A 17,731-nucleotide genomic window follows, 5' to 3' on the forward strand; every position below is an offset into this window, starting at 1 on the left:
TTCCAGAGTGGTTTGCAGGGGAACCTATGTACAAACAATGTCCCTGCAGACCAAGGTGCAAACAACACCAAAAGCTTGCAAGGGACCAATTCATTTTCGACAGAAAGTGTGGAACCCCCGAACGGTGGATGAGTAAGAATTGATAAAATTGCTCTCCTAGAGAGCAATGCAAGCAGCAGAGTAGGAGGAAAGAAGGGGCTGCAACTTCAGGAGGTGACGCAAATAGCCATTACAATTCCACTGGAGGATTCTCAAGGTGGGGTCCAAATGGGAAGCAAATTGACCGGAGCTGGTCACACCGCCGAGTCACCATGGGGTAATGTCCATATGGGTGGTTCAGACTCTGTTGGTTCATTGGCTGGAGGAGGGGAAGGCGGCACCTCAGGGGGTACTGGATGGGCCTTGCCCTTGTTCTTGTGTTTCTGCTTCTTCCCTTATGAAGGAAGAGAAGGGCAGACTGCAGCGAGGTCTGGCTCGGAATTACACCTGGTGATCTTGGCGCCCACTGGCCGCAGATCCTGTGGCCAATGTGGGGCTGCAGATCTCCTTTCAGGGGGGTGCTGGGTAGAGGAGTCCCAGCAGCAGAGGGGGAGCAGCACCCGAAGGGGTGGGTGTGGGTACTGATGGGGAGGGAGGGTAGGAGAGTGAGGTTGAGGTGGAAGGTGTGGGGTGAATGGGGTGGGGCCGGGACGAGGAGGGGGAATGGATGTAACAAGTAGGAGTTATAGGCACAGGATGGAGCCGGTCATACTTTCGACAAGCCTTGGTCTAGGCAAGTCGATCTAAGGTCTTGTACTTTTGAATCTGTCTTTCTTTCACAGACACTGGGCATGTTGGCGAGCATGGAGGATGCTGCGCATTACAATTTATGCACACTGGTGGGGGAGCACAGGCGCGTGCACCGCCCCCCGCCCCCCCCCCCCCCCATGGAGGGGGTTGCCACAGTCACTGCAGAGGGGATCATTGGTGCAGCGGGAAGACTTGTCCAAACCGTAGGCATTTAAAGCATCTCATCGGTGGTGGAATGTAAAGTTTTACATCACATCGATACACCGTCGCCTTTACCATCTCTGGGGGGGGGGTATCCCCCCTCGAAGGCCAGGATAAAGGCACCTGTATCTGTGCAATTGCTTTAAGGGGCTCACTGTACACGGTGGATTAATCGGACTCCTCGCCGCTCGAGCTTTGCGCGGAGCTCCTCGTCAGTTTGGAGGAGAAGATCCTGGTGGAAAATGATGCTCTTTACCGAATTCAAAGATTGGTGGGGTGCAACAGAGACTGGGATGTCACCGAGATGGTTACAAACATGCAGGGCTACAGATTGGGGAGCAGAAGATGTCTTTATGAGCAAAGAACTGGACCGCATTTTACTCATGGATTCCACTTCACCATACTTATCTTCAATCGTCTCCACGAAAAACAAAGACTTGGTCGTGGCAAAACTTTCGCCATCTGTCCTGGTACAAACCAGATATCAAGGGAAAGGTTTCAACCCAAGCGAAGGAGCTTGATCCTCTTCCCAGGGTGTGGCCAGGGAGGGGAAGGCCAAAGGATCAGAAGGAGGAGTGCCATGTCTTCTATCACTCTTAGAGGCGGCCACAGAATGGCCAGGATGTTCCAGGAGTTCTGATGCCCCAAACTGATGAGCATCGACACCTTGACATACACGAGGCGGTAACAGCTCAGGTACTAGCAGTGTGATCCCTGTGTTGTCAGGGGGCTCAGCCAAGTGGGTGCTTAACAGCCCCACCACATGGAATAGCTACTGTGCTGGTGACCTAGCAGGAAGAGGGGAAAAGGGTGGCGAGGGGAAAAGGGTGGCGAGGGGAAAAGGGTGGCGAGGGGAAAAGGGTGGCGAGGGGAAAAGGGTGGCGAGGGGAAAAGGGTGGCGAGGGGAAAAGGGTGGCGAGGGGAAAAGGGTGGCGAGGGGAAAAGGGTGGCGAGGGGAAAAGGGTGGCGAGGGGAAAAGGGTGGCGAGGGGAAAAGGGTGGCGAGGGGAAAAGGGTGGCGAGGGGAAAAGGGTGGCGAGGGGAAAAGGGTGGCGAGGGGAAAAGGGTGGCGAGGGGAAAAGGGTGGCGAGGGGAAAAGGGTGGCGAGGGGAAAAGGGTGGCGAGGGGAAAAGGGTGGCGAGGGGAAAAGGGTGGCGAGGGGAAAAGGGTGGCGAGGGGAAAAGGGTGGCGAGGGGAAAAGGGTGGCGAGGGGAAAAGGGTGGCGAGGGGAAAAGGGTGGCGAGGGGAAAAGGGTGGCGAGGGGAAAAGGGTGGCGAGGGGAAAAGGGTGGCGAGGGGAAAAGGGTGGCGAGGGGAAAAGGGTGGCGAGGGGAAAAGGGTGGCGAGGGGAAAAGGGTGGCGAGGGGAAAAGGGTGGCGAGGGGAAAAGGGTGGCGAGGGGAAAAGGGTGGCGAGGGGAAAAGGGTGGCGAGGGGAAAAGGGTGGCGAGGGGAAAAGGGTGGCGAGGGGAAAAGGGTGGCGAGGGGAAAAGGGTGGCGAGGGGAAAAGGGTGGCGAGGGGAAAAGGGTGGCGAGGGGAAAAGGGTGGCGAGGGGAAAAGGGTGGCGAGGGGAAAAGGGTGGCGAGGGGAAAAGGGTGGCGAGGGGAAAAGGGTGGCGAGGGGAAAAGGGTGGCGAGGGGAAAAGGGTGGCGAGGGGAAAAGGGTGGCGAGGGGAAAAGGGTGGCGAGGGGAAAAGGGTGGCGAGGGGAAAAGGGTGGCGAGGGGAAAAGGGTGGCGAGGGGAAAAGGGTGGCGAGGGGAAAAGGGTGGCGAGGGGAAAAGGGTGGCGAGGGGAAAAGGGTGGCGAGGGGAAAAGGGTGGCGAGGGGAAAAGGGTGGCGAGGGGAAAAGGGTGGCGAGGGGAAAAGGGTGGCGAGGGGAAAAGGGTGGCGAGGGGAAAAGGGTGGCGAGGGGAAAAGGGTGGCGAGGGGAGGGGAAGGGGGAGAGGAGCCTGTACCATGGAATCTAGGCTGGGAGTTCATCCCCAAATGGCTCACAGAAAACGTTGGAAATAAATCTCAAACCCCAAGGGGAGCAAAAACGTCGAAAAGGAGATGGAAACAGCAAACTAAACAATATCTCATATCAAAACAAAGCCGGGAGGGTAGCCAGGGCGATATAAAGAAGTCCACCAAGAGGGAAAGGAGGGGGCAGGGAGAAAGGAGCAAGGACAGGGAAGGAGAGGAACAGGGACGGTAATGCAGTCTGGAAAAAGGAAGGAGACTGCAATAGCTCGGGGCCCCATGCGCGCCACACACGTACCCACAATAGGAACTGTGGGCCCCCTGGGGAGAAATGGGGAAAGTTGAAAACTTGTGCCGGACCAGGGTTCGAACCCGGATCTCCCGGTCCGGTACAAATTTTCAACTTTTTCCATTTATTTCCATCAATGCCTGCTCGCTGCCAATGTATGTAATTCATTTGTGTCTTAGTTCAGCAGCGAAGCCGAGGAATTACTTCTTTTATTAGCCACTTTCATCTGCGGGATACCATTTTGTTAAATTCTCAAACTATTGGTACACACAAAATTAATAAAAAATTGCGCAATGCCACCGCCTCATAAGTTACTATCTTCTAGTGCATTTTAGTGAACTAAGACTTACCGCGTCGGTTAACAACGCTAAAACGACGTTTTTATTACTTAACGAAATAGCTCCTTCATGTCCTTTGGTAGTCTAAAAAAAAACACACACACACACACACACACACACACACACACACACACACACACACACACACACACACAAAGCTGCATTTTTCATTATTTTGATAATAGAGCGACGTACCTTGCCGTACCGCGCCATGTAGAGCTGCACGGTCTCTAGGGCGCAGAAAGTGTGTGTGGTGCAGCGCTCGAAAGCTGGAACACGAAGCACACTTATTACACGTCGCTTATCAATAACAAAAGTAAAAATGTGATTTCAACGGATCTCCTAGGGAAGTGACTACTTTCAAAGACACAAAGTATGAGCTATGAGCCGTATACAATATCGTCCCCATCAACAACGGTTCTCTTTGACAGCTATTGAGTTACCTGTACAGAAGTAAGACATCTGCAACAACAACGGTGAGTGCAGCCAAACGAATGGACGCAAAATTTTCGTTTAAAAATCGCTTGATATAGTTCAGATACATATGTATATAAAGTCATCAGTATGAATCATATACGGTTTCCCGAGGTTTGTATCCAGATTTCGATACCTGGTATTTCCCTCGTCAAATGCGCTGCACTGCTGTGTGTTTCTACAGAGCACGATGATGTCATCACAGACATTTCTGAGCCCACAAAACGTTCCCATATGTAGTTGATATACAAATATCTCCCAGCTGGGAGTGTGGAATAAAGGCTAAAAAGGAAAATAAAAGTTCACTGAAGTGGCTGGATCATCACTTACAAAATACCACAATGAATCAGCCTTCCTGACAGTACATTAAAACCACCTCCCTGATATAAAACTTTCTGGCAGATTAAAACTATATACCAGACCGGGACTAGACCCTGGGACCTTCGCCTTTCGCGGGCAAGTGCACTGTCGAATTATGTAAGTACGACACACAAGCCACCATCACAGCTTTACTTCTGCCAGTACCTCCTCTCCTACCTATCCTAATAGTTTACGGAACAAAGTCAGAGCCCACACAGTATCTTAAGTCTTACCACATTTTCGTATTGTCTGCTGAAATAGAGGGCATATCAACTGAAACTAATCTCTGCCCTCCTCCTATGAATACAAAACATTTAGGTGAACTGGCGAAATGAAATCTGTATGCCAGTAGTGCCACACTTTTGAGGGGCCTTCTGTCAAAGGAAGGAACCATTGGTCATTGTGCTGTGCCCTATTCCAAGGCGAGTGCAGTATATTTTGTCCCAGTGGCCGGACATGGTCGATGTTTATTTCACCGCAACTTAATGTCTGTCACTTCCATCTACTTTTCTCATCTAAGCATACCTCAACAGCGAAAATAAATCATGTAAGGGTACAGGACAATTTACATTTTAGAGACATGATGATCTTCCTTATTTCAGATGAGGATGTGAGATTAATTTTTATTTCACTAAATAATTTCTGTATTGCTTCAGTTTAATGTCTTGCTATCTGCTCTGAACTATTTGCACATCAATTTTTTAGAAGTAAATGTTAATAATTTTCTAAACATGAATTGACTTTTACAATGATCCCATCAGCATTAACAGAAATAATGTAATATTCTATGGCTTCTTTGTCTGTCCCTCTCTTTACCATATTCTATAAAGATTTGATTTTACTGCTGATCAGTTTCCAACAACGATGTGCATGGTATAGGACTTGCAACAATTTCTTGATATGTTACGGCACTGTTTGCATTACGCAAGTATTTGTGGGCGTTTTGTGCACGCGTTTTTTCGTTGTGAGGAGTCTGATACCAATAGTGACCCATGGTTTCCTTAACGAATTCCCATTATTACATTTAATACTCTTTTAGAGAAATTACTTTCAAAAATTGATACAAAATCTTTAAGAAATGTCTAACTTAGAGCTAGCAACAGGCTCATTGTGAACTTTACCTTGGTCACCACTTTTTAAGCTTTCTTTAAAATCTTCAGTAGTATTATTTTTAATCAGCCTCATTGGTTTCTTTTACTGTTTCTGGCTGTACATGTGGCTATGTTAGCTAATGTGACTAATTGTGCATCGTGAGCTGACAATCAGTTTACCACACTACAGTCGAACGTTTTAGACTTTCGCGCGTTGTGTGACTATTTATAATGGTACTGCCATCTTGAGCAATATAAGACTGCAAATTTATGAATGATGCTACATTATAGGTAGCTAACTGGACATTTATATTACTTTTCCTGTCAGACCCTCCCCCCCCCTCAAGAAATTTACAATACAATCATTGATTAATTTAATAATCCCTTGATTGCGAGTGATTCCGCGGGTAGTATGGTAAATTGCTAAACGAATCTGTAAGATAAACTCAGCTAAAACTACTGAACAGCGAAGTTAGTCCCTCTGCTACCCATCTATAATTATAGCCATATACACTCCTGGAAATTGAAATAAGAACACCGTGAATTCATTGTCCCAGGAAGGGGAAACTTTATTGACACATTCCTGGGGTCAGATACATCACATGATCACACTGACAGAACCACAGGCACATAAACACAGGCAACAGAGCATGCACAATGTCGGTACTAGTACAGTGTATATCCACCTTTCGCAGCAATGCAGGCTGCTATTCTCCCATGGAGACGATCGTAGAGATGCTGGATGTAGTCCTGTGGAACGGCTTGCCATGCCATTTCCACCTGGCGCCTCAGTTGGACCAGCGTTCGTGCTGGACGTGCAGACCGCGTGAGACGACGCTTCATCCAGTCCCAAACATGCTCAATGGGGGACAGATCCGGAGATCTTGCTGGCCAGGGTAGTTGACTTACACCCTCTAGAGCACGTTGGGTGGCACGGGATACATGCGGACGTGCATTGTCCTGTTGGAACAGCAAGTTCCCTTGCCGGTCTAGGAATGGTAGAACGATGGGTTCGATGACGGTTTGGATGTACCGTGCACTATTCAGTGTCCCCTCGACGATCACCAGTGGTGTACGGCCAGTGTAGGAGATCGCTCCCCACACCATGATGCCGGGTGTTGGCCCTGTGTGCCTCGGTCGTATGCAGTCCTGATTGTGGCGCTCACCTGCACGGCGCCAAACACGCATACGACCATCACTGGCACCAAGGCAGAAGCGACTCTCATCGCTGAAGACGGCACGTCTCCATTCGTCCCTCCATTCACGCCTGTCGCGACACCACTGGAGGCGGGCTGCACGATGTTGGGGCGTGAGCGGAAGACGGCCTAACGGTGTGCGGGACCGTAGCCCAGCTTCATGGAGACGGTTGCGAATGGTCCTCGCCGATACCCCAGGAGCAACAGTGTCCCTAATTTGCTGGGAAGTGGCGGTGCGGTCCCCTACGGCACTGCGTAGGATCCTACGGTCTTGGCGTGCATCCGTGCGTCGCTGCGGTCCGGTCCCAGGTCGACGGGCACGTGCACCTTCCGCCGACCACTGGCGACAACATCGATGTACTGTGGAGACCTCACGCCCCCCGTGTTGAGCAATTCGGCGGTACGTCCACCCGGCCTCCCGCATGCCCACTATACGCCCTCGCTCAAAGTCCGTCAACTGCACATACGGTTCACGTCCACGCTGTCGCGGCATGCTACCAGTGTTAAAGACTGCGATGGAGCTCCGTATGCCACGGCAAACTGGCTGACACTGACGGCGGCGGTGCACAAATGCTGCGCAGCTAGCGCCATTCGACGGCCAACACCGCGGTTCCTGGTGTGTCCGCTGTGGCGTGCGTGTGATCATTGCTTGTACAGCCCTCTCGCAGTGTCCGGAGCAAGTATGGTGGGTCTGACACACCGGTGTCAAGGTGTTCTTTTTTCCATTTCCAGGAGTGTAGTTATGTTCATGAAAAATTTCATTAAAATTGTAAACATACGTAGAAGTGGTCTCCTGTGTCTGTCCCATGCCAAGTGTCATAGGTTATATTCTGCATGCCGTGCATCCGTAATCTAGCCAGAATCGTACAAATGCACTGTAAAGCTGCAGCGTGGCTCAGCTTCCATATGAAGCCGTCGTTATCAGAAGGATTTTCTGTTTACGTTGGTTCACATGTCCTAGGGAAGTAATGACGTACCACAACAATCTGAATCATACCTGGTTAGCACAGTACTAATCGTTGTCTGATAAATGCCTCGATTTTAATTTGTAATGTGAAGTTACGGACTGATAGTTCTTCCCTCAGATTATCGTAACTGGGTACTCCATATGCTACGAATGTTTATAGAAAAAAATCACTTCAACCATCTTGCGTAGGGTACAGCATTCCATTTTTCTACGAAGTATCAGAACTCTATATCGTGTGTATAAAGTTTAACGTCTCTTCTTCGGAGGCAGAGCATCAGCTTAGCTTGAGGAGAATGGAGTAAGGAAGAAGCTGTCGTCATTTCCAAGGAACCACGCCAGAGTTCCGCCCTCAGGAACTAAGGGAAATTTCAGTTAACGTAAATGTTGATAGCTGAAAGTAAATGTGAGCCCCATTTTTATTTAACGTGTGTTCTGGGTGTCTGCCACTGCGTCATCCATCTCAGCAATACTTTCAGGTAAGGCAAATATAACTTTTTTGTTGATAGCGGATGTGGTAGAACACCGACTGTTGGTTGAAATGAAAAAGGTTCTTCAAGGAACTGCAACGATTCACGTTTTTCTGTAACGGTTTTCTTTCAGTTAACAAGAGAAAATTCGAGTCATTTCGAATAGGTACAGATTCATACGAGACAGCTACAGTTTGTTGTGAAACCTATCTACTTTCGATATGTTGACGGGACTACATGTTTAAAACAGGTGGTAGGCATGAAACATCGTTCGAAATTTTACTAAGTACTTTCTCCAAAAATTGTTTCGAACAGGACCCCATACGACGTTTACGTGGTTGCCGTAACATCCTCTACCTGTTAACAAGAAACAATCCTGATGAAATAGAGAGCATCATAATAGGTACAGAGATTGGTGACAACATGGTGATTGTAGCTAGACCTAATACCGTAACATTCAAATTCACCCAAAATAAATGCAAATACAACTGCATAAGAAATTTGATAAAAATATGCCGGACGCCTGCCTAACATACAGTCTGTTTCTTTCAAACTATGTAGGCGTAGATCAGATGTTACTTAAATTCAAAGAAATAGAATTGACAGAAAACGTGAGTTTCATGCCAATCAAATATTGAGAAGCGGAACAGATTCTCCATGGTACACTAAACACGTCACAACAATACCACAGAAGAAAGGGATGCCCTTTTTAAAACAAAAGAAAAAAGCAGATCTCCAATATGGCCGACGTTTTACAGAAGCTCTGAGTTTAACGCAAACTTCATTGTACCCCGGGTCACATCAGCACACTAGAAAGGAAATAGGAGTAATCATCAGAGTTACAGGCTCATGTCACTGACATACATTTGCAATAGGATTTTGGAGCACATTGCGTTCTAACATCGTTAAACACTTAGAAGAAAACGATCTGTTGATACATAGCCAGCTCGTATTCAAAAAATACAATTCTTTGGCTCTTTATGAGAGCTATCGATGGCTCCCTATTTCTAGATTTCCGTTATGGTTTCGAAACTGTACCTTGCCAAGTGGCTCGTAATAAAATAGCATGACTATTGAGTATCGTCTCAGTTGTAAGTCTGCGTTTGTGATATCTTATCAGAAAGATCCCAGTTAGTAGTAACTGATGGCGTCATCGACTCTGCCAGATTTGATATCTGGCGTTCCAAGAAAGCGTTATAGGCACTTTTTGTACTCCATCTGTATAAATGAGCTAGGAGACAATCTGAGCAGACCGCAGTCTGTTTCCAAATGACGCTTTCCTTTACAGTCTAACGAAGTCATTAGGAGATCAAACTAATTGCAAAATGATTTAGACATAACATCTGTATGGTACGAACGGTGGCTATTGTACCCGAACTATAGAGTGAGAGTTCCTCCAGGAAAGCATTAAAAATTCCATTAAACTTAGGTTACACGGTAAATCACACATACATGAGGGTTGTCGAGTCAACTAAATGCCTGGGAATTACAATTACAAACAATTTAAATTTAAAGCATCACATAGAAAACGTTGTGTGGAAGGCGAACCAAAGACTGTTTATTACAGGCAGAGAAATTAACACGTATCTACTAAAGAAACTGCCTACACTACGGCTGGCCGTTCTCTTCTGAGCATTGTTGCGCGATATGGGACCCTTACCAGATAGGATTGACTTACCAGGTAGGAATGACGAAGGACATCGAAAAATTCGAAATAGCAGCACGCTTTGCATTATCGTGAAATCGGGGAGATAGTGCTACGAACATGATACGCTAGCTGAGGTGGACGTCATTAAAAAAGCTTTTTCTTTGCACAGACATCTTAACACGAAATTTCCGTAACCAGCTCGCCCCTCCGAATGATTTTTTTAATCCTACCTAAATAGTAATTGCAGTAGAATTAGAGAAATCAGAGCTTGCACGAACATATTTATTCCAAGTGTAGCAATCTAAACGCTCTGAAAATGGCTCTATGAACCCTCTGCTACTCACTTAAGTATGAATTGCAGAGTTGTCATGTGCATATTGTTAGTATCGTTTGGTTCGACACATTTTGTGTAACGTTTTTCAGTGAGTATATTCGATACTAGCAGTGCGATAATCCTGTTCTGTGGTCTACACATTTACCACGTATGATTTCCTTAGAAGGTAGGATAGAGGGAGTCGCACAGTGATATACCTGCTGAATATGGTGCTTGTTTTCCCCACAGCCAAAGCCCCGTGTGGGCAGGTGCACTATCCTGATAAAAGAGGACTTTCTTCTGCACCGATCAATGTACACTGTGCAACACAAAGGATTACTTTTTCGGAAACCCGTAATTCGTCCCCCAATGCGACGTCGAAGTTTGAAATTTGGCTCAAAGGTGCCTACAGTCTTCCTCTGTTACTGGTGCAAAAGCATGGCGCACCCCGACGTCACCCTCGGGATCGGCGAAGCTTCAACAGCAAGGTGTCGATAAATGCAGGGGGGGGGGGGGGGGGGGGGAAGAGGTTGGAGCTCAGAAGTTCACGTGAGGTCGAAGGAGATCGAATGTTGTCACGTTGGCATCAAGCTTCACCAAAATTCCGACCAACGCCACCGCGGACCTATCTCATGATGGGAGAGATCGTCACACCCCTTCTTATGCAAATTTCACCACTTCTTTTGGCGCGCCTGCGATGGAGATCAGAGCCGCGACGCACAGCGTTGAAAGCAAGCTGTTTTCTTATGGCTGGCCGAGGAAAACATTTCAGACACACCACCGCTCAGATCTGATGCGGAGATGGGTCAGGGGGTGACATGAAGGGCGTCATTGAAACCACCACGTTCCTTGGGGCATTGATTCCTACACATCTTGCAGTCGTTAACGATAGCTCTCAGTGCGATAAGCAAGAGGACGACTTTCTCGACATTTGACACTGCTTACACCAACACCGACTCAAAGGAAGGTCTCGGCGCTTGTTGGTGACGTCACGTCAGCTAGGCACGGCGAACGCCAGGTCTGTTACAGGCATACTCATAATGGTAGTGTCTCCCTCTGACACAGGAAAATGTGTAACTACTGGCGGTAGTTGACCAACACACATTGTTCTGAGAGATTTCTGCAATCAATTAATTGTGCAATTCATTACACTTCTTTACAAATAATGTACTCCTGAACTTAAATTTCCACCTGTTTTAAGGATTGAATTACAAAAATAACTTCATGGTCCAGCAGCAACAGAATTCGTGTTTTTTAACTTATTTGTAAATCTGAGGAAGTTACGTTTGTACTGGGTTGCTTTTACAAGAAACTGAACATATTGGTGCTTTTCTTGAGGTATCTTGGTTGACTATGGGGTGAGGAGCACTGATTGTTAATGAAATATCTTGCGATTGTACACTTTGGGGGAGGGGGTGGCGGACAGAAGAAGAGGCAAAAGAGAAATACTTGTTTTATCAAATAAAATTTTTTATCTTATAAAGTTTCTCCTTCAGTTGCAAGAGGGGTATATTTATCTTTTCTAATGTGCATGTTTAAAAAAGTTTAAGTTCAGCAGTATTTTCGATGTATGAAGCTATTTTGTTTCCTGTTTAGAATTCCTTTCGTTGAAAACGACTGTAATCTAATGACTGGCAACAGCTGAACATTTACACATGTATATTAGTTCACATTTCCAGTGACGATGTCAAACGGAAATAAATAAATAAATAAATAAATAAATAAAAGGAAATAGTTCATTGTAAGGGGGTTGGGGTTTGGAGTAAGTTTCGATAGCAAAATGGATCAAGTAAATATAGTTACTTGAATGTAAAATTTTCGAAGCTTGCAATGGGGCAAAGCATCTTCTCATATTGATCTACGTTTGTTTGGACAGGATTCAGTAATACAGAACTATGATCTTCATTTGTAGCTTTACGATAGTAAGAAAATCTTTCATCTAAATAAAACTGCAGAATCCAAAACAATACCAGACATTTTGTCCAAAAATAAGGGATTTATAGTTATAAGCACGCCCAGGCGTTTCTGCCTGCAACAGACCTGGCGTTCGCCGTGCCTAGCTGACGCGACGTCACGAACGAGCGCCGAGGCCTTCCTTTGAGTCGGTGTTGCTTACACCCGCCGGACGATTCAACACTTCTCTCTTGACATTACGAGCCAGCAACTCCACTGGTCGTCATCGCATCCCCTTGGATTGCAGTGCGACTGTAGTTTTTGCTCTGATGTTCAAGGTGGAACCACTGAGGACCATTCAAAACCATTCGACGAAATCTGAATGTGATCCAAAGCGGCAAAGGGTGGTTATGCTTTTTCAGCCTCCTGTTTTGCGACCTCCTGTAGCCCGACCACGGAGGGATGCGACATTGACAAACATGTGAATAAAAGGACAAAGGGTTCGTCTGAGAACATGCAGTTGGGCAACATCGTCGGTACCAACCGCCCTCCTTTGCTGAGCACTTAAAAAATCGGCCTGTACAGTGATAAGCCACGACGAAGTTACAGGTGCCTGCATGTCGCTAGTGGAATTGGAGGTGTCAGGGATTGTGTGCTTGCAGGCGCCTAAGATTCCGTCATGGCTTGTCTTTGTACAGGCTGATTTTTAAAGCGCTCACCAAAGGAGGGCGGGTGACACCGAAGATGTTGCTAAACGGCGTGGTCTTAGAGTGATCCTTTATTCACAGAAGTGTCAATGTACCACCATCCGGTGATCACGCCACAGAAGGGCGCATGGCTGAAAAGGTGTAAGTAACGTTTGCTCTTTGAATCACGTTCCAATTTCTTCCACCCTGTAAATCAGAGCAAGAATTGCGGTAGCGCTACACTGCAAAGGAATGCAGTTCACGTTCTGTAGATAGCTGACCCACGATGTCTCAAGAGAAGGGTCGTAGAATATTTAATTAAAAGTAATTTAATAAATTTATTGAAGTTAATTTACGACAGCCAGGAACTGAATCCAGGCAGTTCACTTGTCAGGCGAACATTATGCGACAGAACCATACACAATGTCGAAAACAGAAACTTGCTTTGGGTAAGTAATGACACTCTGGAAGCACTTCTAACATTCTGCGTGGTGTCTGTTCTAAGTCGTGTCTCCCTACCACTTTCGCGCAACGACGCTCTGAGCGTGTTTTTTAGGGAATTGACTAGTTTGAACCTGGGACCTGTTGCTGGTAGGGAGACGTCAGACCACACATGACATGTAGAATTCAGAAGAGTTCAGTGAGACTAGCGATGATATAACCAAATGATTTCAGCGTCAGCTCCACTGCACTCCCTGTAAAAGAATCTTAATACTAACTAGATTTAGTGGAAGGGGTTCAAGGCTTTCCTATTTTTAGTTAGCTGGTAAAATAACGTCGAAAAAGCAGTTAAGTTTACCATTGGAAATTTTATTCTACTCACAAAACATTGTTTATAAATTGCACTATTGATAAAAGGAAATGTTTTAATAAAGGATGGTAAAAACCAACTGCGTTCAACAAAAATGTGAACGAATATTCCCTGAATGGGTTTCCAAATTCTACAATGGATCGAAGGATGATCTATGCTATATCACATCTACAATCTAGGTTTAAATTAAGTTTCACAAAAGAGAAAACTTACAAAATGGTCTACAGTGACCCTCAATTATCTTTCATTACTTATCTAACTTGCCGTAAATTACAGTGGCTGATGTGGCTTCTCAATAACTATATAACAGAAAAATCATCGCGTTTCAGATTTTTACTTCAAGTGGCAAATGTGAACACCATGAGCTTTAATTGACGATCGACATTAGTATTACGCAAAAAGGGGGTATAAGAGATGAGACTTCTGCAGTTCTGAGTGAAGCTTTATGCGCTGTTATGTGGCATCGTGTTCGTTCATTACCATGTCGGTGTTCGTCAGGGGGCGGCGGGCAGCACAGCTCCGCTCACCTCGCCGTCTCGGAAGCAACTCCCACCTAACTTCTCCTTACTACAATTTACCGAAGTTGGTTTAAAAAACTATCTGGCTGTGTTTTCATCTGACCAATCAGGGTCTCAATGTTAACCTTAAGCTCCACCTACAAAAATTCTGTCTATCCAATGAGAAACGTTATACTTTTCGTGGTGGGGGAATGTTTTTAAAGTTTGCAACGTAACAGAGACGCGAAAAAGTCTCACGCTAAAACTTGCAGTTGGGGTGGTCCTAGCGGTTAGCTGGCCACGTGGGTGTCTGTCCCTTATCGTAGGGCCTTCCAGCTTAACACGGTTGTGCTCTCTGCTTCTGTTCTCGTTTCTCCCGTCAGAACTGCGTCTGCCTCACGGTGGGAAGGTATGACATGCATTTAGGCATTTTTGTGTTAGTCTGTGGTATTCCATTTGCTCACTCGTTACTCGTATTACTTTGGTTAATTTAATGTCACGATTTATTCGGAGCTATGTGACATACTACTGGATTTGTTTATCATGTCAGGGTTTTCATGGAAGGTGTTGGATTTGCCTGACACCTTACACACTGTTTTCTCGAGAATTTTGAGAGTCGAATGGGCCTGCTTCAGGAATGATATTTAAGCACGGAACTTCACGTACCGGAAGTAAAGAAACTTTTGAGTAACTCACCATCTTCGGCATCCGGCGAGGTCCCCGGAACAATGGGTGAGCCAGCGTCGAGCCAGTACGGCTTGGTGATCTGGAAGAGGCCGCACACGCCCTTGTTGCAGCCCAGCTTCGGATTGCACCGCGAAGAGGCCTCACAGATGCACCCGTAGCACGAGTCGAACGTCGGGCGAGTCACGTTGGTACCTGGCAGTGGAAAGTAATTATGAATATGGGCGCTCTCAGCATTTGCCGTGCTCGAAAACTCCTTTTCTGAAGGAGTGTAAGTATCTAGATCAAGTAACTTCCTTTAAGCAATCTGTCACTGTTCGCTGATGACTCTGTAGTGTATAGCGAAGTGTCATTGTTGAGTGGCATTAGCATGATACATGATGACACTGAATTTCTGTTTGGCGTGAAGAATGCGCGGCTTGCTCAAAATGTAGAGAAACGTGAGTTAATTGAGCTGAGAGAGAGAGTCGTGTAATGTCCGAATACATTACTAGTGGCGTACTGCTTGACAGTTACGTCAATGAAATGTATAAGCGTAACGTACCAAAGAGACATGAAATACAGCTAGCAGCCAAGGTCGGTAGTAAGAAAGGCGAATGGTCTGTTTCTTAAAGGATGTCTTCTATGTCTTTTGAGTTGTACTAGAAGCTTTACTTACCTAAACCGGTTTTCGGGTTTATAACTCATCATCAGTGTATCTCGTACAGAGGAACAAACATCTGTATATTTGCAGACTGAAGTGACAAACCAAAATTTGTTCCAAGTCAGGACTCCCACTGACTAGGCAAATGTGCCACCCACTATGCCAGCCTTGCACAGTGACTTTGCAAAACTACAAACACTACCCTAGTATGCCTTCCTCCTCAATCCAAATTCCCATTCACGCCTAAGCCCAATTGGTACTCCCCCTAAATTAGATTAAAGCACCTATATTTGCGTGGTATACCACGGTCGAGAGGTAGAGTCTTAGTAATCAAAAACGTCCTCGCTACCGGGTTCTAAACCCCCTAGCGCCTAAATTTTGATTAATGATCAGCATTGGTGGCCGAAGACTTCCGGCATAAGAAGTCTCTCTCATTCTGCCAACGGCCTTGTCAAAGACGGTGGAGGAGCGCACAGAGGTTCAGGGCACACTTGTCTCTGGAGTGGGAAACTGCCCTATAGGCAGAAGAATCAGCAGTGATCAACGGCATGAGGAAGCAGAAGGCAGTGGAAACCACTGCACTAAAGAGACATAGCGTTTATCCACATGACATGTGACCTGCAACTAAGGAAGTGTCATGATGATCTCTCCATTGGCAGAAGATTCCGTAATGGTCCCCCATTCGGATCTCTGGGAAGGGACTGCCAAGTGGGAGGTTAACATGAGAAAAAGATTGAATAACCAACGAAAGGCTAGCGTTCTAAAACTCGGGGCGTGGATTGTCAGAAGTTTGAACAGGGTAGGGAAGCTAGAAAATCTGAAAACGGAAATGCAAAGGCTCAATCTAGATTTTCTAGGAGTCAGTGAAGTGAAATGGAAAGAAGACAAGGACTTCTGATCGGATGAGTATAGGGATGATATCAATAGCAGCAGAAAATGGTATAACGGTGTAAGACGTGTATATTTCTATTGTCTACTGTCAAGCCACAATTTATGAAAGATGTTTATATTTTATTAATAGGATTAAGTAGGAATAATTAATATTTGTCATGTTGGAAATAATTGTGGTAGCAGGGAACGTCTGCACCAAAGTATTGTTGGCAGGAGAGAGCACACATTGATATAATTTTAAAAAGGGCAGGAGAGACCGCGTATGGATAAATTTTAAGAAAAGAGCGGGAAAGACCGCGCATTGATACATTTTGTAATTGTAGCAGGGATTGTCCGCACCAGAAAGCATTATTGGCGGAAGAGACCGCACTTTAGCGTTCGTATGAAGTCAGTAGTAAGCGAGAAGTGGAGCAAGTCGGTAGCAGGTCCGAAGCGAGAGGTTGAGAGGAGTCGTGTGTGTGCCAGCGAGCAGGTATGATTTAGAAGAGATTATAAACGGATGTACAGAGACATCAACTATTATCATAAGAGGAACTAATATAATTGAATTATTTTTTTGAGAAACTCAAGACTACTGAAGGTAGGTTTGCACAATGCTAGTTGTAAGATTATTGTAAAAAGTAAGTCCCATTTGCACGTTTGTGAAATTATTTCATTCAAAATATAATTAATTTTTGCCAGCAATATTGCATTACTTATTATAATCCATCCCAAAAACCATCAACGTAAAACTTTGCAAAACTTTATCGTTGTCAAGCAAAAATTTTAACTATGAATTACGTAACTTCAGTCAAATTAATTAAAGAATAACGTCAGCTTTACTGTTAAAGAAAAATGTCCGCTTTGGTAATAAAAACAGCCACTTATTATGACAGCCCACCAGCATCTAATAGAGTACAGTAAAAGAGTGTAAGTATATTCATGTCGCAGTTCGATGTAGCAGTCAGATGGCGATCCAGTAACAGTAAAAAAGGTAAGGAACCGTTTTGAGTTATTGCAGGTAACGACTGAGGGCCACGACGACGACACATATGTTTCGTCGAAATAATCAGCAAATCACTTATAGTAAGTAGCATTTAAATTTGTATGCGAAGATTGAAAAAGAATTAATTTCAAAGTGAACATTTCATTTGTTATTATTAAGCAAGAGATAGAAATCCTAAGGGAAGAATTCATAGGTTATTGAAGGGAAGGTTGCGTACAAAGAGAGAGAGAGAGAGAGAGAGAGAGAGAGAGAGAGAGAGAGAGAGATGGATGGTTGGTTGGTTGGTTGGTTGTTTGAGGTTTAAGGGACCAAACAGCAAGGTCATCAGTCCCTTGTTTCAAATATGGTCCATTCCGCTAATGGGACACCTCAAGAAAGTCCGAACAATAAAAGGGAAAAGCTAAAAACGTAAAAGGACAGTCATGTTGTCAATGGTAAAAACAAAATGAGGGAAGTCAGCAGGAGAACGAACCCAACACTATGCCGAAGCAGCATAGGCAAGACCACCTGTGACTTAAAAGGTGCAACCGCTGGAATGTACGTATGGGA

At 45.6% G+C, this 17,731-nt stretch overlaps 1 protein-coding gene across 1 annotated transcript in view; it reads right to left on the bottom strand.

Annotated features, from left to right (window-relative positions):
* The window catches only part of LOC124595306 (invertebrate-type lysozyme 6-like), a 66,259-nt gene that overhangs the window by 8,163 nt on the left and 40,365 nt on the right, over positions 1-17,731 (bottom strand). Inside the window, exons 2-3 of the mRNA XM_047133993.1 lie at positions 14,676-14,858; positions 3,772-3,845 (exon numbers count right to left, since the gene is read on the bottom strand). Coding sequence (XP_046989949.1) covers positions 3,772-3,845; positions 14,676-14,858 — 257 coding nt within the window. The remainder of the gene's footprint in view (positions 1-3,771; positions 3,846-14,675; positions 14,859-17,731) is intronic.

Source organism: Schistocerca americana, chromosome 2 (genome assembly GCF_021461395.2).
Source record: "Schistocerca americana isolate TAMUIC-IGC-003095 chromosome 2, iqSchAmer2.1, whole genome shotgun sequence".
Lineage (NCBI taxonomy): Eukaryota > Metazoa > Arthropoda > Insecta > Orthoptera > Acrididae > Schistocerca > Schistocerca americana.